Source organism: Monodon monoceros, unplaced genomic scaffold (assembly GCF_005190385.1).
Source record: "Monodon monoceros isolate NGI ecotype Baffin Bay Population unplaced genomic scaffold, NGI_Narwhal_1 Super_Scaffold_17, whole genome shotgun sequence".
In the NCBI taxonomy this organism is placed as follows: domain Eukaryota; kingdom Metazoa; phylum Chordata; class Mammalia; order Artiodactyla; family Monodontidae; genus Monodon; species Monodon monoceros.
In genome coordinates, this window is record NW_021703773.1 from 25,708,477 (window position 1) to 25,735,947 (window position 27,471).

The 27,471-nt window shown below is 39.7% G+C and overlaps 1 protein-coding gene across 1 annotated transcript in view; it reads right to left on the bottom strand.

The window, feature by feature from the left end:
- The window catches only part of CSMD1 (CUB and Sushi multiple domains 1), a 1,429,265-nt gene that overhangs the window by 316,188 nt on the left and 1,085,606 nt on the right, over window positions 1-27,471 (bottom strand). The window contains exons 13-18 of the mRNA XM_029226263.1: window positions 22,312-22,494; window positions 20,757-21,083; window positions 19,577-19,771; window positions 13,888-14,026; window positions 10,787-10,974; window positions 2,717-2,905 (exon numbers count right to left, since the gene is read on the bottom strand). Of these exons, the coding sequence (XP_029082096.1) occupies window positions 2,717-2,905; window positions 10,787-10,974; window positions 13,888-14,026; window positions 19,577-19,771; window positions 20,757-21,083; window positions 22,312-22,494 (1,221 nt within the window). The remainder of the gene's footprint in view (window positions 1-2,716; window positions 2,906-10,786; window positions 10,975-13,887; window positions 14,027-19,576; window positions 19,772-20,756; window positions 21,084-22,311; window positions 22,495-27,471) is intronic.

A 27,471-nucleotide genomic window follows, 5' to 3' on the forward strand; every position in this document is an offset into this window, starting at 1 on the left:
TTGTAACTTTCTAATTTTTAAAAAATATATGCCTTCATATTTCTTGTTAGATATATTCCTGGCAGTTTTTAGGGTTTTATTTTCTATATATGCATTTTATTATACTTCTAATATGTTATGTTCTTTGTGGAAATCTACTGATTTATGTTTATCCTGAATGCAGTTACATACTGAACCCTTATTATTGCTAATGGTTATATTCTCTTTCTAACATTTATCATTCATATAATTTTCTTAAATTATTGTCTTAGTTAAGATCTTCTGGGCAATGTCAAATAACATTTCTGATACTGAGGAAGTTGTTCTGTTCTTGAATTTCATGGGACTTTTTGTAATAGTTTACTATTAAGTATGATATTTTCTATAGGTAGATTCATTTATATTATGGTTCTCTATATATTTGTTAAGGTGATATATTATTTTAGAGTTTATTTAAGGTCTAATATAAAAAAGAATGCAAATAAGGAGACACATCTTCCTAGAATAATTTACTCATAACTACTGTCTGCAAGTCTTCATCCCTTTTCACCTGCTTTGAAGGAAGCAGTTGGCTCTGATACATCCTCCTGTACGGCAAACGCGGGGCCAAGGTGCTTGTGGTCCATGCTGTAGTTATGCACCTATGTACACCTGGGCAATTTCTGCCACTTTCTTTCATTGAAATATTGAATTGAATATAAGGGGAATTAGGAATATACCTTTTAAAATATTTTTTGATTTAACTATAGTTGATTTACAGTACTGTGTTAGTTTCAGGTGTATAGCTTCAGATTCTTTTTCCATTATGATTTATTGCAAGATATTGAATATAGTTCTCTATGCTATACAGTAAATCCTTCCCCTTGTTTTTAATCTATTTTATATACAGTAGTGTGTATCTGTTAATCCCATACTCCTAATTTATCCCTTGCCCCTCCCCTTTTCCCTTTGGTAACTATAAGTTTGTTTTCTATGTCTGTGAGTCTGTTTCTGTTTTGTAAAGTTGATTTGTATCAATTTTTAAGATTCCACATATAAGTGATATGATATTTTCTTTCTCTGCCTGACTTGCTTCACTTAGTATGACAGTCTCTAGATCCACCGATGTTGCTGCAAATGGCAATATTGCACTCTTTTTTATGGCTGAGTAGTAAGGAATATACCTTTTGACAATCCTCTACATTTCTACAGGCTGCCCTGCTACAATACATATTTCTATATTAACAGCTCATTTGAGATTGGTAAATAGAAAAGTGGTGTCAACATAATATGACAATTATTTGGGTTCTTACAACATTTTCCCTAGGCAAATACTGGAGTTGATACAGTAGAGTTATAACCTATGGCAGGAAAAGAAAAATGTCTCAGCTTATCTTCTGCACAAAACTGGAACTCTTTCAGATCCCTATTAAGGAAAGTAAAAGTAGGCACATGCACCTAGGGGTCCCTCCCCAGCAGGGCTCACCCCTTGCCTCGCATAGCTAATGCTTCACGTCAGGTTGCATCTCCTTCTGTGGCTTCTGATATGCTGGCCCCATAGATGGAGAGCTCAACCTGCATCTGCTTCTGCCCAGAGGGCAGTGTTCCACTCTCCTGGTTTTGTGGATTCTTCATTCTTCTTGAGACACCCTCCAACCACCGTGTGCTGTCCACCTGCACTTTGCAGTCTTTCTCCCAAAGTACCAGTTATTGTTTGGGTTAATACTCTGGTGACAAAGGTCAAAGGTCTTGAGTGGTCTGTAGCCAAGCATAATTGTCCCATTAAACCCTGTTATTTTTGGTGAATCATTTTGAAGAAGTCAAGGTTTTTCATGAATATATCAATATATCATCTTTGAGTGGAAATGCCTAAAGTCTATAAAAAGTAATGGAAATGGAAATATATATAATATTTATATGGAAATATATATAAGAATGTATATCTATTATATATATAAAACAGATATATTTTATATATATTTATATATGTATATTCTTCATGGCCTTTGGTCATGAATATAACCATGTGGTTACATTCATGGCCAAAGGCAAAATCCCTGACACTGTCGCAAATGATCACAAGTAACATATTCGTCCATCTTGCTATTATAACTATAAACTGCATAGTGTAAAGCTGCATAATATAGTAACACACAATCAGCAAGAATGTTATTCATTTTGAGATTTCCAAAAGCAGATCTGTGCAGACAGGGGAAGTGGGTGGTATCTCACACACACACATACACACACACAAAACCACTCGGGGGGATCTCCAGAGGAAAGACTTCCCACACCCCTGGGGAAGAGCTCTGCCATAGGGAAGAGTCAGAGGCAACACAGTCCAGGTGTGCAGAGCTGGAGCAAGTTGTCTGATGCCTGGACCGGTTCACAGGAAAATCAGGTCTGACAGGGTGGAACATGCATACTCATGATGCTGTCTCACGTAGTCTTCAATAAACACCGTGGGTAAGGATGTGTGCATCACTACGCTCTACAAGCTTGAGTGTCTGGGGATGAAACTGAAGGCCAGCCCATAATTTATGTTCTTCATTTCTAAACAGAAGCTCTGCTTCATAGAGAAGATTTGCCAGGTAAACTTCACATGCTAAATAGCCGTATTTTTAAGGTGTACAAGCTTTCAAATAGAAGGCCCACTTCAGTCATATCCTACCACCCCACGAAACACATGCCACCCAGACTGTTTAAAGAATTGCTATGCACGTCTTCCGGGTTTGCTGCTGTGCTGAGCTCCACCTACCGTCACAGCTGGGTAATGCATGGCTCCACTGGTGGTTCCGCTCACAGACCAGGGGCTCGTCGTCACTCAGTGTATAGCCTGGATTGCAGCTGAAGGTCACTGTGGACTGGATGCCAAAGTGACTGCCGTGCCGATGCCCATTCACAGGGATCCCCGGGTCAAGGCAAGAGTCCGACTCCAGAGTCACACCTGGATGCACAGAAAAAACCATCAGACACGGATCTTCCTGGATTATAGAAAAAAAATATTTGGGCCATAATACATACAAAATATCCCCAGACATCATCAGACCTGGAAAATCATGCCAGTAAGTCGATAATCCATTCATGTGAAAACCAATACATTTTCAAGTACTGGGCCCTGTTTTTTTTGTAGAAAGATGTATATCATTACACTTAGCTACAGATGATAGCTAAGTAGTGCCAATCTTGAATAATTTGCTGACCTCCCTGAATTTTACCTTTTTTCATTTGAAAAGCAATGAACTGTACTAAATAAAGTCGAAGTTTTTCTGTTTTCTATCTCCACCCCTCCCCCTCCCCTTTCCTTTTATATTTGATATACCAAATAGATTTTGGCAGTCATACTTCAACTTTCATATATTTGCATACATCCACCCAAGCCCATACACATAATGCAAATTAAAACTACACTGGAGTTAATTTTCTAAAATTGCATTTCCACATTTCTTTTTTCTTTTAGATTTGTACTTAAGTCAGCCACTTTCAAGATGGCTACAATTAGCCTTTGCTAAAAGATGTTAAAAAGTAAAGTGCATATAAAGTCAAGTAATGACGATCATGTCATTACAAGAGTTTCTTTTCTCTGTCTCTAACATTTCTCTTTATTTTTAGAATAATATATATTTTAAAAGATGAGGAAAAATGGGAATAAGGGAAGAGAATATCATTGTGATGTTTAGGAATGCAAACAGATTAAAAAAAAGACTTGCTGTTGCTATACATAACTCTCCCAGTTATGCTATACATAACTCTCCCAGATTCAAAACACTGCAATTATGACTTGAAGTATTAAGCAAAAATATTAAAGTATTACCAATATTCAGACTGTTTACTCCCCTAAAATGATATTTGGGATAATATTTCTGATCACTGTATATGTTTTACCAAAGTTTGAGTGATGTATCTTATGAATATACCTTCCCTCATTAAGCCAAATACATGAAGTACAACTAAGGGGTGATTTCCTTTTTTTTTTTTTTTTTTTTGCGGTACACGAGCCTCTCACTGTTGTGGCCTCTCCCGTTGCGGAGCACAGGCTCTGGACACACAGGCTCAGCGGCCATGGCTCACAGGCCTAGCCGCTCCGCGGCATGTGGGATCTTCCCGGACCGGGGCACGAACCCGTGTCCCCTGCATCGGCAGGCGGAGGGGTGAGTTTCTTAAATAAGAAGTGATGTGATTTCTTCTTTAGTGCAGCAACATGTGATCCAATAGGACAGAAACACAAGTAGGATGGCTGAGCCACATTCAAAAATATTCAGTAAGAAATGTGATTTCCAAGACTAGTATAGCTCCTAGGAGGTGACCTTTAAACACTTGGGATTTGCTGAGTGGTGTGAGTGTCTGTTATTCACCGTGGGCCCCTGGGACCACACCTAATCGTTTATATTCAGCAGGTTGCTCAAGTGGGGTGCCTTGAGGCAACACGGTTTCAGTCTAACCTACAGGGACAGGGTCAGGTAAAGACTTAGTTCAACCATACAGGGCAATGATTCAATCCATGATGCTTATGTAATGAAATGTCGATAAAATCTCTGGACACAGAGGCTCAGATGAGCTTCCCAGGTTGGCAGTAAGCTGTGCATATGTCACAAGTCATGGGTGGGAGGAGGTGACACTGTCCATGACTCAACGAGGACAAGACGCCTGGAAGCTCTGAGTTCAGACCAATCTCAGGGTCTCCCCTCTGTGCCTCTTCCTTCAGCTGGTTCTCATTTGTATCCTTTCCAGTGACAAATGTGACTGTGAGTATAGCAGCTTTCAGTGAGCTCACTGAGTCCTTCTGTCGAATTATCAAACCTGAGGGTCATTTTGGGAACTCCTAGAACTTGCATCTGGTTTCAGAATTGGCAGAAAGAGCAAACTTCGCACTTTGTAGGCCTGTGCTCTTAACCTCACAGGTTAACAGACAGCAGAAAAGACTATCATAGTGAAGTTTTCCAAAGGAAAAAATAAATAAAACAATGAAAAGAGAAAGAGGCAAAGTGAATAAAAAATATAGCATCATTTTTCCCAAGAATTTTTTCTTAAAAATTAGTCATTCTAATATCGTAAAACTAACACACACCTATTACCTTAACAACAGGATATAACTGTCCTGACTTCTTGCAAAGTATGCCAACAAATGCATGCATGCCTTACACCCCTTCCTGAGCTGCAGATATACCAAAAGCAGCACGGCCATCGTTTGCCCCAAGATCCAACACCTACCCTGCTCCTCCCTCTCTGTGCGTGCGCACACACACACACACATACACACACACACACACCACATTCACCTTCTAAGGGAGTGTTTATGAGTTTTCACAACACGCCCAGAGCTTGTACACAGCAATGCCCTGAACACAGCGGGTACATAATAACAGGCTGATTGGTTTTGTAGCCTCAAGATCAATAGCAGAATTTCCTAAGAAGAATCTCTAACAAAGAAATGAATTGGTATCCAGGGTCCTGAAAAACCAGCCAACTAAATTATTCCATTTCATCAAATGACGTCCTGTGATCACTAGACGGTACAGTCACTGCACTGCAGTGAATAACAATAAAAGGAATTACTATTTTAGACAACGTGCAAATGCTGTATTAATTAGTGTCCATAATGAAATTCATAAATTGTAAGGAAATACAAAATGTGTGGGGAAAATAGAGAAACATATCAGAGGAAACCAAAGCATACAAATTTAAATTTAGAATTCTTTACATGTAAAACTGAACTAATAAATAAGTAAAATCATTAAAGTCATAACCTCTTGTTCGTACCAACTACACGCCATTATTTATTCATTCATTTATTTTTACAATATAATGGGTGCAAATATTGAGTTTGGAAACGAGCAGACATTGTGATCCTTGGCCCTCCCATTTTTTAGACAGGAAAGTCCCCGTGGGGATGACTCCTGAGTGTGGACTTGCCATAGACTGGACTACTAGTTCACCTGGAACCTGCCATGTACAGGAATTCCAAAACAAGACGATGCTGGGGAAGAATGAGTGAAACAGCAAAGGAGGTGATGTGACTCAGGGGATGGGAACTTTAAATAAACTTACATCCAGGGGTGAGGACAGGCAGACAGGTTGCTCTGAAGGAAAAGTAAACAATGCGCTTCGGAGTTTCGCTCAGAGCGTGTTTGCCCTTCTGGTCTCCAGCCCAGACAACACAAAGGAACATTTGGGTCAGTGGATCCTATGGGAGCTGTGAATATATTTACACTCTGTACCAGCTGTTTCTTTCTTGAAACTTAACGCAGCTCTGAATTTTTTGACATACACGATATAAATATACTTCCTTTCATTTGGCTTTTGTCAAATAAGTGACTGAACAAATTTGCTGCTCGCTGAATGAAGGAAGACGGCTGCTGTGAAACTGTCCATGTCAGATCACATTTACACATTTGATGTCGGTAAAGTGCCGCTCAGCTCTCTGTTTCCTCAAAGTCCGAGTCCAAGGAAGAGAACGCGTAGTCTCTGGGTATCTTTTACCTGCCACGCTTTAGTGCAGGCACTTTTCACAGCCTGCTGAAGGCTTTGAAATAGTGGTTACACTCCCTACTTTACAGATGAAGAAACTGGCTAAGAAATTAAGTAAATTTGTCAAGTTAATTATTGACTGAAATTCAAACCTAAGTCCTTGACTGTTTTTCTCTCTTCCTGTCTCCTGTGTGTGTATGTGCATGTGTGTGTCTGTGTGTGTGTGTGTGCTGTATCTAATTTGCAGTTGTATTGCATTTATTACCATTACATCTTGACCAGTCTCCCTGGTCAAGGTCACTGAATCAAAGAAAACTAATCTACACACACACACCACAGAACACACACTGCTTATCACAAATTTTTTTAAATTTTTTTAAAAATTGCACAGTATATGAATTGCATAGTAGGATATATATTTTTACATTTAGTAAATCTTGCTTCTTTCTAGAAACATTATTAAAAAGCATTTCTAAGAAGTGTGCTAAAATTAAATGGAAAATCTCCATGTACTTGAGATATCCATTTATTTTTCATTTTTTAGCATTTTATTTTTCAATTCCCTATACAATTATGATGATTTTAAAGTGTGGTTCAAAGCTGTCTCTACAAACAAACAGAACAAATGATTATTCTGGGGGATAATGCAATTACTATTATATGAATATACTGTGTCACATTCCTTATAAGGAATAAAGTAATGAAAGCTCAGACTGTAAATGGACATTATATTTACGAGAGCAACGATTCCTAAAACTTAGTACAAGAGTAGAACTACAACCCTGGGTATGCTTTTAGGAATAAACCTTGAAAAACTGGCTCAACCCTTCTGCCCTACAGTTCAGAAAGAGCTGAAATGAATGTCGTTTACAGCGGCTCACATTATTTTATGGAACCACTACAAAAATAAGCAAAACTTGAGCAGAGTGTGGTCACCCCTGCAAGGCTCTCTGTCTGTAGAGTAGATTGCCATGTGCCCATCTGGGCATGAGGTGGGGTCATTAACATTTTTTTAAAGCAAGAAAGGTTTACAGTGTCAGCCATTCTTGATGAAAGATAAAAGGGAGATGGGCTATTTTATGATTTTTAAATGGCATAAAAATTTGATGTAAACCATTCTTAGGTCATGGGCAACCCACTCTTTAAAAATGTGTCAGATGAGCAGGTGTAATTATTTTTCTAGTGTCTGCATATTGGGTTCTGAACACATTTCCTCAAAGGGTACTAGAAATGGTCAAAATGACAAAGGGTGTGTAAGGGTGTGTAAGGTGTGTCGTTCCCATGTTTTTCTCCTCTCTCTCTCTCTCTGTCTCTCTCTGTGCTTCTCTCCTGGTCCTTTACTCTTCCATTACCTCTGCTGTCCCTCTGCACCTGCCTGCAGGTCCCCTCCACCTGGAGCCCGTGCGGCAGGCAGCACCTGCCATGGCCTGCCTGGGCTGCCTCAGACACCCACTGCCACCTACACGCCACCGCCCTCAGGATCACCTTGAGGACTCACTCAAAGGTCCAGAACTCTGACGTGCTCAACTTTAATACCTGGAATTCGAGCTTAGGAATCTCCATTTCACTAGGACCCCCAGGTGAAGACTAGCGCACAGCAGTGTTTGAGAAAAACTGCTCCTTCGGCAGGCTTCGTACCCAGGACGTGGGTGTGAGTTGGGCACGGGGCTCCAGTAAAGTGCCTGCCCCAGCAGCGGCAGGCACGCCCTAGGACGCCGGGCTAGCAGCCTGGGCCCTGGTCAGCTGCAAACCCCGCAGGTGCCTGTGGCAACAGCCCCGACAGCCACTGTCGGGCTCTGCTTCCCATTAAAGTGCCAGGTCCTGCATTGCACTGGCTTCTGCTCACTTCCCATTTCTCCTCGAAATCTTCACCAGAGATAAGTAAATTGAGGTGATAACAAGTAAGGCTTCAGTGTGACTTCCTTCCTGGTGATCGTTCCCCAATATCCTGTCAATGCTCTCACCCACAGACTGCATCAGGAATGTCTGGGGCCTGGGTCTTCTGAAAGGGTCACCGGGTGTCCACAAATGAGAGTGGATGAATGTCCAGAACAAGGTCCCCTCTAAGGCAGAGCTGTGGACAGTCTGATGCTGTAGGAACCTCGCCCATCTTGTCCTCTGCCCTCATCCAGAACTACAGAGCCAGCCCCAGCTTTTCCAGTAAAGAAGGAGGGAGAAGAATTCCAGGCTCCAAGGGATCAGACATTTAAGACACTCGCACAGTTATCCTCCAAACACACCAGCTGGGGGTTTGTTTTTGCCTCCTTTCACTGATGAAAAGAAGGGAAAATGGCAAAAAGCACTGTCCTCTGAGGATCACTGGGTTATACCATGTCTTACTCAGACTCATGTCCATTTTCAAATATAGGATAAATAAAAAGAACCCTGAAACATAATGCAGTCAGTCTTTTCAGCTTATAATGATTATTGTTAGAATTATCTACTCAATAAATTTATATTATATATATTATATAATGCTGACAATCTAAATAGGAACTTGTGACTGACTTTCCCTGATTTTCCAGAAATCATGAATAAGAACAACCCACTTATATAAATGAGGCAGAGAAGCAAATGACATTAGTTTCTACTAACTACATATGGGCTTTAGAACTTGTTTCTTCAAAAGGGACTAGAAATAGGCAAAATAATCTATGGTATGCAAATAAGAGAGAGAGAACATAGAATACTCTGTTCTAGTGTTTGTTAGCACCTAAAACTATCTATTCTCTTAAGTTCCACACAACTCTATATCCAAAGGCCAACCTATTGTATGTAGCTTTAAGAAAAATGTGCAGGATGGGGTGGAGAGAATACATCTTAGCAGATCAATGCTGAGGAGTTGTACAAATTCAGATGACTGTAATGTGTACACATCTTCACTCCAAAGAGAAGTGATAACTTAAAGGAATGTTAAGAAAGGAATGAAATACAGAAGTTTCTGCTTCTTAAAATGTACAAGTTTAAAAATATGTAACTTTGAAATAAATGATGTATATATATGAAGCATAATAACTTTGAATTAAATCTGAAATTAATCTTTAAATCATTAATAATCAATTTTCTTGTTATCAGAATACAAGTCTAATATAATTCCATTTTTAATCAAAAAGTACACATAACCTTATATGTGTATTTGCATATATATGTTTGCATATAATTATATAGATAAGCATGTAAAAAAGAGAAATATACACAACAGGTTATTAATTTTAGTTGTTGGATAGGGTTTGGGCAAGATTAACATGAGTAGCAGTGGGCAATGTGGGGAAAGGAAGGAAAGAAAAAGAAAAAAAAGATGAAAAATTCAGCATGCTAGATATGGCCCCATTCATGCATTTATAAGATTATATGTATTTTTACAACAACATTAAAACTTTGTTTAGTTTATTTTAGGAAAAATTCTGAAAAAGAACAACCTTAAAAATCCTAAAAAAATAAAGGATTTATTCCTTCAGATTCCATATTGAGCTACTCTGATGCATCTTCTTTCATTCCACTCTGGAAGCGAAGAATTTTCAGTGAACGGAAGAATTACTGTTTTTTAAATTAACTAGCATTAGAAATGCATTCCCAGGCTGAACTGCACTCTACTCCATTCCAGAAGCACCCTTGCATAAATATTACTATCAAATGATATAATCCCTCGATCTCCTAATTTCAGAAGCTAAAGCTAAGAGCCAAATTTGGACGGATGGAAACAAAAATGGGAAGGAATTGGGATTGCTTTGCAAAATACACTGCATTATGATATTTTAGCAATTGTGTTTAAATATGTCTAATAATTGTTCTTAAACATTTTTAACAGTTGTTAATAATAACAACAGGTATTTGTCATTTAGTAAAAGTTCAACCGAGTTTTAATTCCTTCTCTCTTAGTTACAGTCTCTCTGCTGACTGAAACAGGTACATGTATACTCACAAATAAGTACCACAACTGCCCTAACCATATTTCTAACAAAATATATTGCTCAGGAGATATCATTTTAGTGACATGCCCTGTAGCTCTTTTGGCCAACAGGTATATTTTCTAATAGTAGAAATTTATTATTACATCGTGCAGTAAATGAACACGTTTCACTGTTTTCATTAGTTTATTATTTTACTTTATAATAAACGAATACGTCTTCTTTTTGAGTCTAAAGTAAAAATCCCCACGGCTCTCTGTCCTTAATAAGAGAAAGTCTTGACGCTGGCACAGTGCAGTGCGGACAGAGGCGGGAAGAACTGCTGTTTTTTACATTGACTAGCATTAGAAATGCATTCCCAGCACATCTCCTGCTACGTGACACAATGAGACCACGTGTGTGGAACTCAACCCGACAAACGGGCACAGCCCTGGCGAGGGAGGACCACTTACTCTCGTAGCGGATGAGGAAGCCCACGCTGGACCGGCTATTGTCTGTGGTGAAGAGGAGGTACATGAAGTTCCCTGTGCTGGTGAGGAACTGAGGCGCCTGTGTGCCGTGGTACTCCCCGATCAGCGGGGACGAGCTGGCTGGCCCGTCTCTGACCTCCAGGGTGTCATAATTAACTTCTGTCTGGAATCTGTGGGCAAGCGTATCCAGTCAGAAGAGAGATGCAGAGCTGCATTAACGTACAGACATCCTGTAATATCATTCACTTACTAAAAACCCACGTACAGCAAGGGACATAAAATAGATACAGAGACACGTATATATGTTTTGAAGACTTGAGCACGTGTAGTATTTGAGGACAGTACTTATTTCTGGGGGGAAGACTCACCCCCACATCCCTCCCTCTGACTCAATACACCATCCAGTAGCATCACAGACAGAAACGGGGGTAGTGACTCAGCTCTAAAATAGAAATACTGTGAGCCAGTAGATAGAGAAGCGCCAGTTAGTGTAAGTCAATCACGGCACATTTTCAAACTGTTTTTCATGATCCCAAGTGTAACATGATTATGGATTTCTTAAAATGAGCATATTGAAGTGACATGATCTCCTAAAGGAAAAGGGTAAACCAAAATACATGACAAAACTTTAAATACCTTTCCTGAAACAAAAAATTCTGTGCCTTTTCAAGCTGCATTAACTCCTGTGTGACAGTGGGAGAGCACTGGGCACATTACTGCTTCAGAAACGAAATGCTACTTCAATGATCTGAAAAGGTTAGAACAGCTTCCAAAAAGTGCTTAACTTTTCTTCCAAGAAGGACTTATGCTTCCAGATCATCTGGTCTGATATTATATTTATATACAGTTGCAGCTACTTGGGTGCTCTTTGATGAAATGGAGGTACCATTCCAGGCACTGAGATAACTTTGTAAATGGGCCCATCTCGTCCTCAAAGAGCTAACCCAGTTTCCAAGTGTCTGGCGTGGCTCTCAGACAGCAGCTCAACTGACTGGAGCCTCTGATCCATCAGTGACTCTCAGACAGAGAATTCCAGGGTAGCCTGTGCTGTGGGTCTCCAGGGTCTGCAACGTATGCTGCTGATGGGGAGGAAGAGGAAGGGACAGAGTGGCTGTCTTAGATTCCCGGCACAGAGCAATGAAAAAAGATGCTGAAATCAAAGGGCCCTGCCCTGTTTATCATTAAATCACATACTCCTCTTAGTGCAAATGCACAATAATGATATATTCTTGCAACTAACTTAGAATGGTCCCTGACCCTCTATCTTCCGTAAAGGGGAATTCAAACAACTGGTGTAGTGTGTGGCTAGGTCAGAATACAGCCACAGGCTGGACATTTGGGGTGGGATAGGGCAGCTTTGTCTTTTACTATTAAAAATGTTCTCTAAAGATGCTATGACTTCACAGTTATCTCAGTGCACATTCAAGAAGTCTAGATAAGCATGGAATAAATCTCATTTGAAGTATCTGCACTGAAGTTTTCACATCTTTCATCTTTAGAGACAGCCAGGACTGACCGAGGGCATGCCTCAAGAGCTGGACGATTTCCAGGGTAACCTCAGAAAGAAAAATATAATGCTTTTCATCATTTGGCAACCTAGCACACAATGTGTAACAATAACATCAGTATGGAATTTAAAATTTGTTTGTGCAAACACATCCTTTATTAGGATGTCAGCTCACAGCTCAAGGTATAAACCAATGCACTATTGAAGGGCAGTGTACTATGTCCAGGGTAATAATCACTAGTGTCTGAAAATATCAGAAATGTTGGTACTTACAAATGGAATTTAGCAAATACCGCAGTTCAATAGTATCGAAAAGACAAGATTGAGAAAAATTGAGTATTTTTGTTCAGGCAACTGAAAATGGAATGCTAATAACTTCTGCCAAACCAGAATGTAAAATCACTATTTTTACTAAATGATTTAAATTTGTTGTGCTGCTGGAAATCAGGAAGTGTTTCTTCTTTTTTCCCTCTCAATACTAGAAAGTGTAAAAATTAATAAGAAACCAAACAATTTACTTAATATTTATAAAGGTTTTTTTTCCCAGTGACTAAGATTATATGCAAGAATCCATTTGCCAATATAATGAATACATAAACCAATATTTTCTTTTCTTCTGAGATTATCCTATGGAGTTATAATTATCCTATCAGATATAATAATATCAATAACTTCAAATACAAATAATCACTAAGTGATAACATAATTCCTGCTAAAGACCTTTCCTGTATGGATGTTGTCATTGAGAATCAGAAAATTAGTTAAAAAATAATATAATAATGTACATCTGTCTTGAGACATTATAATATTCTGAATACTAGAACCCCAAACTCAGTCTAGTTAAGAGAACTAGAGAAAGCCCAATTTGCTCAGATATTAATTAACCTTGAAACACTAAACAAAGATGCTTCCTTGGAGTTTAAAGCATGTGGGTCCCTTCCAAAGTACTTTTGGTTCTTAATCTTCAAACTGATTGTTGAGACAATCTGGACAATATTTGATCATGGAGAATTCAAATAGCATGCTTCTTTTTTCTTAGATTATCAAATACATTATCAAACAGCTAAGCCAAATACCATGGCAGTGACGGAACCACTCGTAGCTAATTAACAGGTAATGAATCTGCTGCACACAGGCTGTTGCCAGCTCTGCAACCCCAAACCGCCCTTCAGTCCCCAGAGCCACCCCCAGAGTGGGAGAACTCTTTTCCTGTGCTTTCTAGAAATACGTAAGGGATCAAAAGGCTCTACTTGCAATCAAACACCAAGCAGAATTTATTCTAGCCTCAGGTCAAAAATCCAGAGGTTGACTCAAGGGCTGGCGACTGTGAGTTCTGGGAATGCTTGTCTGGGCCACCATGCCCTCAGCCATGTCTGCAGAGGGGCTGTAGCTGTGGGCTTAGACGATAAAATTCCAGAAGAACAGAATTCATCAAGCAAGTGCCTATTTCCTTTAAAGTGAACTCCTTTGGGGGAACCAATGAAAAACTGTCATCTTTCTAAGATTTATTAAATAAAAACATTGGGCATGCCTGGGTCATCAGGTCCAAATTAAGGAAAACAAAGTTTTTTCTTACCTATCAAAAGTTATTTTGATAGAGTGTCCTGGTTTTGCCTCAATTATCCATTCACAATTTAAGGAATCTTTGTAATACCCTGGCCATCCTGGGGGCAAAATGACTCCACTTGAAGCTGTCAGATGTCCACCACACGGGGCTGAAAGATGATGCAGGGTATAAACAGGTCAAATTATGTATATGTACCACGGCAGCACCTCAGTTACTTCAGGAATTCGCTTCTGTGTTCATGGACTTAATGGTTTCTAGTATTCAAGCAAAAGTTATTCCCAAGTAAATTAACAATATTGAAAGCAGAGCACATATATTCCACACCTGGGCATTTATCATCAACCTGCAGTGAAGTTCTTCCCATCTAATAATGGTAATAATGGCACAGTCTAAGTGAGTGGTGTCTGCCAGACGACTTCCAGGAATTATCACGTTCAATCATCACAACAAAGTCACGAGGTGCGAATTCCACTGATACCCACATTTTATGTGTATTCAGATGTCAACAAATGTCTATTGATACACGAACTTAAAATTACCTCACATCTAAAATTAAAATACTCTGTGATGTGTGATTGTGGGTGTGTTTTAAAATATGTGTACGTGTTTATTCACTTTGGGCTGTGTTCATTTTATTAAAATAATTTGCCACACACATCTTACTAAATTGCTGGTGATTGTTAGAAAACAAAAAAATAAATAAATAAAATTCGATAAACGTGAACTAGTCTGCATCAATCCTTTTGAAGTGTTGGGTAACAGTCATCCATAATTATATAGACAAAAGGGAGTTTGAGGAAAGTATGTGCCTGGTGCTCAGTAAAAGTGAGTATGCATTTCTGTAAAATCTACAGAAAATTTAAAATAATAACATATTTAACATGTTTCTGCCTAGCCACATACATTTTTCAGATTTTATTTATTTTTTTCTCAAAGTTCTTTGCCATCTTTGTAATCACTTTTGTGAATCTACAGATACCAAATAAAACATGAAAATGTTCCTAGTTAAAAAAATATTTTTGGAAAAATATCCTTTTATGGAGAAAATAGCAATGTGCATTAAAATGCTGGAAAAATTTATAAAATTTTACCCAAATTTTGATGTTAGAAAAAAAACTGACACAGAGGAATCTATAGAAATAATTATAGTAGCTTCATTTGTAATAGAAAAAAAGAAACGAAAAAAGAAAAGTAAAAAATTTATGAAAAGAACATGACTACATATTTAGAACATCACACATACGTGTGAAGTGATATTTGGAAATGTTGTTAAAATGATAAAATCTTTGCAATAGAATTTTTTTTTTTTTTTTTTTTTTTTTGGCAGTGTGCAGGCCTCTCACTGCTGTGGCCTCTCCCGTTGCAGAGCACAGGCTCCAGACGCACAGGCTCAGCGGCCATGGCTCACGGGCCCAGCTGCTCCGCGGCGTGTGGGATCTTCCCGGACCGGGGCACAAACCCATGTCCCCTGCATCGGCAGGCAGACTCTCAACCACTGTGCCACCAGGGAAGCCCGAATATTATATTTTTTAAAGCAGGATACAAAATCGTACCTATAGTACAATCCAAATTTCACAAAAGAAAAATTTTATTCAGAGAAAACAGGAGATGGAAATTCAAAAATATCAATATGTTAATAGTGGATAAGACCAAGTGACTGCTGTGTAGATCACATGTTTTTCTTGATATAGCTTCTTTTCCAAGTAAGCTGCAATAAATATGTGCTATTTCCATAGTTCAAAATACATAATAAGAAATCAGAGCCGTTTTTATGAACGTGAGTTCCTGAAGAAAACTTTCACTACTTCATGTAATCATAATTTTAAAAACAAGTTATTTTTACTAATTAACATTAGGGTTTTTTCCTAGCTAAGTCCTTACATTCACATTTACATTCTATGAAATCATATATCCATTTAGATCAGTATCACATAGAATTTAATTCCTATGCTTATTGACGTGATACAGCAAATCCTTTTAGAGTACAGCATAAGCAAAACACAGCATGTTAATTTTACTTATTTTATGTTTAACTAACTATACAAAGCTACTATATAGAAAGACATATAGCAAATAGAGATTTTTCAAAAATTATGATACGTAAGACATTTATAAATCTGATTATTTCCTAAAAGTCTTATTTTCCATATAAAAACAAACATATGTTCCCTTTAGTTTAGTAAAGCTTTGTTCCTAAATTTTGAGTTGTCATATTTCTTGGAATATACCTGAATTGTCACACATTACTATTACTTTCTTAATATATTATCTTTTACATATCACTTTATAACTGAGTGTGTTAGAACTTGTATCCCTTTATCCTGATGAAATAGACATGCTAATCTTTATGCTGCAGATTAACCACATTGAACAGTAAAATGTTACATGATGATCTCAAGTTTGCTGCACTGGTCAACTTAGATTAGGTTATGCAATAGCAGCTATAATAAGGGAGGTGTATTTCCCACACGGTGCTTGTCTAGGGCTCTGCCCCCAATTCCTTTCTTCCACGAGCTGAGCTGTGGCAGCTGGACATGGGTCCTGCAGTGGCAATTACAGCCTCTGAGCCAGAAGGTGGTTATGTCACTTCCACTCGCACCTAATCAGCCAGACCCCTCACGAAGTTTCATCAAACCACAGGGGCCAAGAAGATAAGCCAGACTCGGTAGAGATCCAGAATATCTGGTGAACAGCACTGATGACCTTCAAATTCGCTTGGGTGATTAAAAAAAAAAAAAAAGTACGGGAATGAGGTCTTTAGAAGGCAGATTCTCCTTTGATGTTTCGACCATTTACTTTGGCGAGTTACCTGACACTGCATTTCTAAAATAAGTCCTTCTTTTTTTTTTTTTGTTAAATTTATTTATTATTATTTTTGGCTGTGTTGGGTCTTTGTTGCTGCACGCATGCCTTCTCTAGTTGTGGCAAGCGGGGGCTACTCTTCGTTGTGGTGCGTGGGCTTCTCATTGCGGCAGCATCTCTTGTTGTGGAGCACGGACTCTAGGCACACGAGCTTCAGTAGTTGTGGCATGCGGGCTCAGTAGCTGTGGCTCGCGGGCTCTAGAGCGCAGGCTCAGTAGTTGTGGAGTACGGGCTTAGCTGCTCTGCGGCATGTGGGATCTTCCTGTACCTCGAACCCGTGTCCCCTGCATTGGCAGGTGGATTCTTAACCACTGAGCCACCAGGGAAGCCCTAAAATAAGTCCTTCTTGAATATACATTTTGTCTATAGCTTTATTTTTAATGCAATTATCTGGCTTGGGTATATCACACTGAAACTGGCTTTATAAAATGTGATATAGGAGTTGGTGCCTCTTTTCCATTATCTGGGACCATGTCCCCAATTCTAAAATTCTCTGAACTTGAAAGACAGACAACTTCCTTGTGCATGCCTCTGGTGCCTGTGTCTTTTTCAGTCTTTAATCTTCTTTCTAATTTCTTTTTATGGTACTTTGTTTATTCACATTTTGTCCTTTTTATTGCATCACTTTGGGTAATTTATATTTTGCTAGGAAATCACCAATTTTCTTTGAACTTTAAAATTTGTTGCCATAGAGATGTATTCTTGTACAGTAATTTTTCCCTCAAGATAACTTGTGTTTTTTAATGACACTGAGCTATGCTGAAGCATAGAGGCAGGTTAAATGCAGAACAAATAAAGAGAGAAAAATCCTTCCCTCAGTAATTGATTTTCTAAGTACAAGTAAACTTCAACAATCGAATTCACCATTAACTAGTCCTTGTGCTAAGGGTTTGTTTTGCTGTTAACAACCCATAGCTGTGGTTTGCCTTGAAATTCATCTGAAGGTCTCTTCCAAACAGTGAGAGAACTGCCTGCTCCCATTTAATGTGGTACTTTCTCCTTTTGTCTGACTCTATGGGAACCCTCACCTGCCACCTCCCGGTGCCCTTTCTTTCCCCAACTGCGCAGAGAAACCTACCTGCCCTGCAGCTTACACCTATCTGCACACAGCCCACTGCAGGTAAGCACACCAGTGGCAGCGAGAACTGTGGCAGACAGAACAGAGACTAGACAGTATTGCTTGTTTTGAGCTTCTTTCTTGTAAAATTATTCACGCTTCAAAGTCAGAAGCGAAACGCTTGGCTGAAGCAGTATCTGCAAACATATTTATTCCTGCCCTGTTATTAGTACCATTTATCTGAGAACCCTGATTGTATTGTTTACTTATTTATAAAGGATAATAACCTAGCCATTTATTAACATTGATAAAATGTAAAATATACAGAAGCATACATTTAGAATGTGATCAGAATAAATTAAAAAAGGAAAGTCCTACTGCTGTGCTCTTGCCCTTCAATTTATCAAGGTTCCACTCCCGGGTGGTGCCCAGAGTCCAGCAAATCATTTTCAACAATTTATGAAACTGTGGAAATGAGAAACATCGTTCTGTAAATTTAGCAGCATCAGCCAATGATGATTTAAAATAATGCTGATCCTTGAACTAATGAGGAATAACTTTGGAGGTAGAGCTGAGGGCAGAACAAGGAGGTAAGGCAGAGCCCCACTGCCCGTGTGGGTTAGCAAGCAGGGAAGGAGGAGGGAGGGATGAATAGGTGGAGCACAGGGGATTTTAGGGCCGTGAAAACACCCAGTGTGACACTGTAATGGTGGATACATGTCACGTACTTTTGCCCAAGCCCAAAGAATGGCCAATCCCAAGAGGGAGCCCTAATGTAAACTGCGGACTCAGGGTAATGGTGACGTGTCACTATATGTCTATCGGTTGTAACAAGCGTACCATCTGGTGTGGGATGTTGATAATAGGGGCAGCTGTGCATATATGGGGGGCGGGGGTGTGTGGGAAATCTCTGTACCTTCCACTCAATTTTGTTGTAAACCTAAAACTGCTCTAAAAAATGTCTACTTTTTTAAAAGTGTCTGTATTTTTTTGGCACTTACTAGAGATACTTTTTTAAAAGGCCTTTCTTAGCTCATTACACTTGGACCATTCTGATAAGGAGGGTATGAGTTTACATTCTAAGTAAATTTTTTTTTTTACCTGAGTAAACATCAAAGGTAATATCCTCCTTAATTTTTTCCCTTTTGGTTTCCTTACATACGTAACCAGAGTGGAAATGTCAAGAAGAAAATGAGTTAGGCAGTATTTATGTCAGCTACACTAAGGGCAACAAAATAGTTAACTAAAAACTACGTTGTTGTTATAGGTTGAATTATGCACTCCCCCACGATATTCTGGATTCCTAATCCCAGCACCTCAGAATGTGACCTTATTTGGAAATAAGGGTACTGCAGACATAATCAGTTAAGATGAGATCATTAGACTGGGCCCTAGTCCAATATGAGTGGTGTCCTTAGAAAGAGGGGAAATTTGGACACAGATACATTCTCACATGAAGAAAACGGGGATGATGATTCTATAAGCCAAGAAACTCTGAAGACTGCCAGCAAACCCACCAGAAGCTGGGAGAGGGGCCTGGAACACAGCTCTCCCTTACAGCCTCAGAAGGAACCAGTCCTTCCAACACCTTGATCTTGGACTTCCGGCCTCTAGAGCTGGGATAGAATAAATTTCTGTTGTTAAAGCCACCAGTTTGTGGTACTTGGTACGGCAGCCCTAGGAAACCAATACTGTTGATTGTTTGTTTGCTTGTCTGTTTTTTAAATTAGATGTACCATTTCAAAGGAAAATAACTGGCAAACAATAGGGGACCCGCACCTTCACAGCGGGGGACGGTGGAGCTCCAGACTACATTCCCATCCTGCAGGATGCAGGTGATGGACTCCGACCCCTGGGTTTTGACAAAGCCATCATCACAGTGGAAAGAGACCGAACTCCCAAGCAGGAACCTGTCACCAAAACGCCGTCCATTTATGGGAATGCCCGGATCGTGGCACTCGTTTTGACCAAATGCTGAAAAGAAAAAGAAAAAAGACTAGAATAAAAAATACTTCAATGTTAATTATGAGTATTAAAACAGAAGAAAACAAAACCATTTATAAAGCAATTTATTTTCCTAAATTTCACTTATATCTTCATAGATAAATAAACATATTCAATAAACAGAATATTGATGACTAGAGAGACAGAGAGAAAGAGATGTGTAGAGAGATATCACTATCATCTACACAGCATTTCACAGCTTGAAAGCACTTTTTCACTAAGAAAAACAGAGATGAGATACGTAGGTGGTAAAAAAGGTTCTTGGTTCTGACATATCTAGATTAGCATCCTGGGTCTTGTGTTTACTACCTGCCCCTGGGCAGATTACTCTCGTGATCTGAGCCTAGTTATCTTTATTTACAGAATGAGGAATATGAAGCTTATATTCCAGAGTTCCAGCAATGTTAAATGAAATAATTCCTGTCAAATCATAAGCACAGCACCTAAGAGAAGTAGGCAGTCAGTAAATTATAACTTATAACTCCTATTTAACATTATTATGTTACTTTATTCCCTCAACAATGCAATTCAAGCAGATGTTCTTAAATATAATCTCTAATGCAAATGAGAAATCTGAGGCAAAGAAAAGTTAGCCATCTTATCAAAATTAACTAAGTATATACAAGTGCAGGTATTCTAATCCATAGCTCCTGACCCCAAATGCCTCAGTCCTTTTTACTATTCTATTTTGTTGCATGGAGGACACATGGGTAGATGGATGGATGGATGGATGGAAAACCAGAGAGAGAGAAGACCTGTGATCCAGTCCTCACTATAGGGGTGAGCAGGACACTAACCTAAACGGAGTGAGGTATTTTCTAGGTTCTCAGGATAATGCTATATAATTTTACAAACTGTAATTATAAAACCCCTGGAGTATCAGCCTTGACATTGGGCTTCACACACGTGAGAACCAGGGGAGAAGTGGACATGGGGCAGGTGCGGGCGCACTTACTGGTGTAGGTGATGTTGAAGCCTCTGCCGGTGGTAGAGTGATCCGACTGGAACTCTAGGCGAACGACGTGCCCACTGCTGGCCAGCTGGGAGGGCACCTCGTTGCCAGAGAAAGTGCCCAGCACAGTTATATCCGAAATCCCGTCATCTTTGACTGCAAGGAAGTCAAACTGAGGCTCCACATCGAAGTCATTAAAGATGAGGTGAATTCTGCTGCCAGGCTCAGAGATGATCAACCAGACGCAGTTCATGTTGTTACCATACTCCTCTGGATAATTTGGTGAGAGGATAATTCCTGATGATGCCGTAAAGTTGAAGAAACAGGAAACTGTGAAGACACAGATAAATTTTCAAACAATTTTGCCCACATCCAAAGGACTGGCTACATGCGAAGGACTTGGGGAAAATCCATACCTACAGTTACCTAGGATCGTCCAACTGTTTTCAAATGGGTGATCCTGGACCATAACATTTTCTCTTTCCCAAGTGTCAATAGAATACGTTCAATATATAGAACAACTAGAGCCTATACATAATAAAGTGCAAGCTTGATTCAAAAATGATCCTATCAAGTTGACTGAAATTTGTGGCAAATATTAAAATTTCTAGTTGCAACTTTCTGCCTTCAGAAGAGCAAATATTAATATGAAAAAGTATGCCTGTGTCATAAGAACAATTTCCAGAAAACAATATTGGTTCTAGTCAGTTTTCTACGATAACTTTTCATTTTAAATTTTGTGTTTGCCTTTAAAGTGCATTTTTTCAAATTAATTTTTAAATTATTTATAGGGTAACAATGATTAAATAATAACTTGGAAAATCAGACCGTGTCCTGGGTGGATAATATAAAAATCTGTTGGAATACTTAATGTGTACTCAAAAGTCAGTAATATATATTCACATATATACATTATATATGTGAATATATATATATAAAGTATTTATATATATGTATATTTTACACATATATGAATACATATTCTTCAGTTTTTGGAGGGAACATCTATTGGACTTATTTCTAGGGTGTGGATATGCTTACTATTCCACATAATTTCATATGTGTTCCCAGTCGTTGCTATATTTAGTTACAAAACAATCCTGCTTTTCAATTGGCTATTAAGTCCTTCTTTTCTACTTGTTAAAACACTTATGAGGAAGCAGGCAGTTCTTCCATTGAAATGCAAAGTGACAGCATGGCCCATGCTCACACTTGTCTTAAGTGTCACAGGACATTATTGGGTTGTAAAGACCCCGGGCTCTACTGATGGCTCAAACAGTCTGGCATCAGCCCCTCTGGATGGAAGTGATGCTCTGTTAGGATCTTTCTAGTGGAAAGCTCTCAGTGAGTTAATCTATCTAGTAGTAAGAACATCACTGATTGGTTTTAAGTAAGTGAAGAAAGCATGAGAGCTAGTGTCTGAGAAGCCCTGGCTGTTTCTGGTCAATGCCATGCTCCCAAGCGATGCTGAGAGCTGCCCGCCCTCAGCACCCGCCCTGCTTCTCTCCCCCTCTCAAGGCAGCCTCGGAATAGACCCGGGACCAGGCTCAGTACTCACATACACAGCTGGGCTTGTTGCCAGACCACTGGTTGTTCTGCTGACACGTGATAACTCTCTCCCCCACCAGCTCGAAGGCTGCCTGGCATTCGAAGGTGAGCGAGTCTCCGTGGAGAAAACTGCTGCCTGTCCGCTTCCCATAGGCAGGGATACCTGGGTCCCCACATCCTCCCTTCTCAATTTCTGAAAATGGGAAAGACAAATGGACCATTAAAAAGGTACACAATTAACATTTTTTAACAATTTCGAAAATGAACAGTGGTTTATTTTTGCATTGTTTCTGTAAACAGTTTCAAAAGGATACTCAATTCATCTAACATTTATTTACAAAAGCGAGAAAAACGTGTACTTTAAATTTAAGAGAAAGGTATTTAACTTATTGTTTTTTAAGGGATACACAAGGCTACACAGATGTGTTGACAATGCAAATGTTACAATTAATAGATGTTTCTTCCTGGTCTACCCTGGTCTACACCCTTCCTGCGTGTTATCTACAATTGCTACCATTAAAATGTAAACACCAATTTTGTTTTAATTGATGTGTTTTTTAATATAAGCCATAAAAGATAGTTCATTTCCTACTGAATATTTAAGTCTATATATCCATTTGAGTATTCTTTCCCTTCAATTGATGTTAAAACTCATTTATGAAACAAAACAAGTATATTCATGGTCTTCAGATGAAAAGAAAATATGCAGCATCAAGCCTCTTTTCATTATAACATGACTGTAATGAAATGTGGATACAAATACACCAAAATTATAGATACATTTCAACTTTGCTCTGTCATGTTAACGACACAGAATGTATTAACTAAAATATGTTATTCATTTATTCATACAAAAAATATTCTTTGAGGGCCAACTGTGAGTCAGGCTCTGTTCTACGTAAGGAGGTTAGTGGACAAACAAGACTAAATTCCTGCAGGCATGGGGCTTACATTATATGGAGGGAAACAGTAACAATTTTTGAGATGATGAAGGGTAGTTTGAAGTGAAATGCAGGAGGCTGAAGGGTTGGGTGGAGAAGGAAACACGGCCGCTGTGCTCAGGACCTGCAGGGAGATGGGAAGGAAGAGGTGGCTTGCAGAGGAAGGGAGGGACTGGTCCAGAGCAGCCTGTGGGGTTTTTTTTTTTGGGAAGCAGATGTTGCAGGTGTTTCAGGTGATACATGATGTGATCCGATACATGATGTGGTACAAGTTCAGAAGACCCTCCGCAGGGCTGGGGAGCAGACGCAGAAGAGTGAGTGTCCACAGTTCAGGATGGTTTCTCTGCGCACGGCTCACAGAGGTGTGTCTCGGTCATCCTTCCCAGATTCTTCACAGGTTTGCACCTCATCATTTGCCGCGACCAAGAGCAAATTCAAACGTCGGTTTTATTAGCAACCTAAACGCTTTCTGATCAAGTTCTCATTTTTTGGAATGTCTGTGGAAGTGACTATGAGCTGAATTTCCGGGTGGTTTTCAGGCACGTGCCTGCCATGTGGGGAACCTATACGAGCCCAGAGATTGACCCAGAGATAGCTTATTCTCCTCAAGAGGAGAAACTTTACTTTCGAGTGTTCAGGAATTTCAAAGTGATATCAGCTTGTAATATAATGGTGCTGAACCTTCAACATGTAGGATATTACCACTTCTGCTTTCTTAGCAAACTAGCAAATGAAACACAAAACAAAACCAGGTACTGTGTACAGACAGGTTCATCGCACTCTCCTGATGGCTCAGGTATCAAATAAAGAAGACAACCCTAACAGTAACATTTATACAGGAGCTAAAATGTTCCCAGATGCAACACAGGCCCAAGAAAGCCTCAGAGAACACTCTTCCTTAAGGACGGGCCTTGGAGTTCAAGTTGTTGAACTTGAGTTGAACAGAGCTGGGAATGTATCTACTTGAATTTAACACTTGGGATGCCTTGAACCAAATTTCTTTGACTGAAATAAACAAAGGCAATTCAGACCAATGGCTTATAACAGAAAAGACCTTGCATTTGGTGTGGCCTGTCAGTTGGGTAGGGGGGCAGGAGTCCAGGGTCCCAACCAAGGACACAGCTTTGAGGGCAGGAATGGGAACACCAGACTTGGTTTTGACATTCCCAGGCTCTGCTGGACCACCAGGTGCAATTCAGTCTTGAAAAGTTTCCATTTTCACTCCCTCAGTTTACTGTTTTCTACCTCACAGGGCGACTATGAGAGCTAAACTGTATAATTCACATTAGTCCCTGGCATATGGGGCTCAAAATATTAACCACTACTATGATTATTAGCAAACCTTAGACTTCTAGAAGTTTCTTTTTGCCTCTGTGATGCTAAAGTTCATAACTTTTTATAATGAAATACATTACGGCATTTTGGGGAATACTGTTTTCTACATTAATTGAGTCAGGGAACTCCTGACTTTGCAGAGTGCTCTGAAATAAACTGGTTGTAGACACACAGGGTGGATGTGGACGAGGGTCTTTCCGCTTCCCATGCTGAGGGTCTAGAGCATCCAGTGGTCCTTCATCTCCACTAAAGATGCTGGTTTTCCCTGATGCAAGGCCAGGGCTGGCTGAGCAGAACCTGTTGTCTGGCACGTCTGTTATTAGGAGTTCGGCATGGACTAGTGAGAGATGTATCAGTATCAGTAGGTCCGCGTGTGTGAGCCGGACCTACTCATCACCCAGAGAATATGAACGTGTCCCACAATTAGGCCAGTGAAGCTTCATTCGGGCAGCTTTTTTGGACATTCTGCATTCGTGACCCCTACACACGAGCCCTAAGTAATTGTGACAAAATCCACACAGATTCAGATATTTCCCTTGGAGGTCACACTGCCTACACTTGAGAATCTGCATCTACCTCATGTGTTTTCTGAACAAGCAGAACAAGTAAAGTAAGAATAAGACTGGGTTGACGTTGATACAGTAACTGCATCAAACCTCCTTTCTATGCGCAACAAAATGCAAGATGTCAAAGATGACCTTGACGTGCTTTCCTGGAAAACAAACACCATTGTTTGTTATCAGTGAAAAGATTGAAACCCCTAGAGGAAAAAAAAAAGCTGGTCAAATATCTCTTCTAAATTATCACTAGAAATGGGATTTGGTAACGAGGAGCCTAAAGAAAATATTAGGTTGTAATTATTTCCTCACTCCTTCTCTGATGCTGCTTTTTTAGCAGTTGGGGATATTTGTACAAAAGTCTACTGGGGACTCAATGGAGTTCCTACTGATGTGTTCTTCTTTGACAATGACCTTTAAAAGTACAAATTAATGTTATTCATTTTCACTTTTTCATGTTGATTAATTTTTCTAAATCTTATGAAGTATTTATTTTTGAATGTTATTTTTATAATTGACTTAAACATTTATGTTACATTGACATTACATATTTAACATTCATCTCTAATACATTTGATTTTTATTTGATAGTTTATACTATGCCTATGTTTATATAATAATTGGATTCACTACTTTGTAATGTATCTGAGCTCTTTCTTTTTTCCTGGCATATCAGTATTCATTGACATGTAAACCAAAATACTGAGACTGACAACTGAGTCTGCTATGGCAGAGAACTTATCAGCCACATTTCTGAGAAGGGATATTAAAACTATTAAGGTGAGCCATATCCACTTGCCAATTATGTGACCATTTTGGATCTACAAAAGTCATTTAATTAAATCCAATCCTTAATCCAAAATGCCATAGCTGCTCTCTTATATTTACCTCATGGTACAGTACACAGCTTCCCTGTAAGGCTGCCTGCTAATTGAGAACCATTATTGCTCCTCTTTTTGTACCATCTTTGCACCTGCCATGACCCAGCAGAACTGGTGCAGATGAATGAACGCTGGTTTGAGTAATAACCAAGTTCCCCTGGACTCCTCTGCACAGCTAAATATCCTGGCTTGGTGTCCCTTATCTGACTCTCTCCACGTGACTTTTCCATGCATCGGGGACTCCCTGTTTCTGGCTCTCACTTCTTCATCTTCTCCACACTCCAAGGAATTGCCCTGCCTTCTCCAAACCCGCCCACAGGAGCGCACCTGCAGGTGGACCCACCTGCCAGGTGCCTGTGAATTGTAGAGACCATTCAGGTCAATCAGGGTACATTTTCCACACACTTGACACCTCTCCGACCTCAGGGTCTCCCAACCCATCCAGGGCTCTCTCATTCCAGCGGCAGAGGCATCCTGAGTGTTCCAGGACACTTCATGCTTCTTCCACGCTGGTCCTCCCGTCAAAGATACTACCCTCTCCCTTTTTATAATATCCCTCTTGGTTAAAGTCCCTTCAAAGCCCTATAATCCAGATTACTTTTGCTCCCTACTCTAGGGTTTACAGGTAGCTCTCCTGTAGAGGTTTAAGAAATAGTCACATCTAGACTGATTGAGATGTGGACCTGTCTTTCTATACCATTACGCTGTTAATTTTTCCAGAATGATAAGCCTTATCTCTCTCTGGACTTCCTAGTACTTAAATAGTGCCCGAAAAAAGTGGACACTTGGCATTGTATTGTTATTTAAAAGGAACTTCTGAAATGTCTGCCCAGGCTTGGGTAGTTTTTAGCTGTAACACAGCCTGCGTAGGTTTTTATTTTTCTCTATGAAGAGTTACTCACCGTTGCCTAATTGCTTAGTCTGTGACAGATACTTTTGAGCACCATTCACTGTTCTAGCTGTAGGTCTAACAAACAAGTGAGCAGACCAAGCAGCTGGTCTTGTGGAGCGTGTGGCTTAGGGCAGTCAGCAGAAAATACACAAATAGTCTAAAGTATGCCAGACAGGGACAAATGCACTGGAGAAAGAAAGCAGTTAGGAGGAAGTAGAGGGTAGTGAGAGGGTCTTTTCAGGTGGGACAGTCAGAGAAGGTCTCTGAAAAGTGAACCTGTGAGCAGAGACTTGAAGTGGGGGACAGTCAGATGGGTAAGGGAGAAGGCTGTCCCACAGGCAGTGAGCAGCAGGTAGAGCTCAGGGCTGAGGGAGGGGTGCTCCTGGCAGGCAGGCGGAAGAGCAAGAAGGCCACGAGTGATCATGTTCTGGGGATAAAGGCAGAGATGGGGAGGACACAAAAACACAGGACTGACTGAGACCAGGCTATGCACAGTCTCTAGACTTTTATGCGGATTGTATTCTTCCATTGTGCTTTATTACAATCATGCCGTAAGAGCTACAG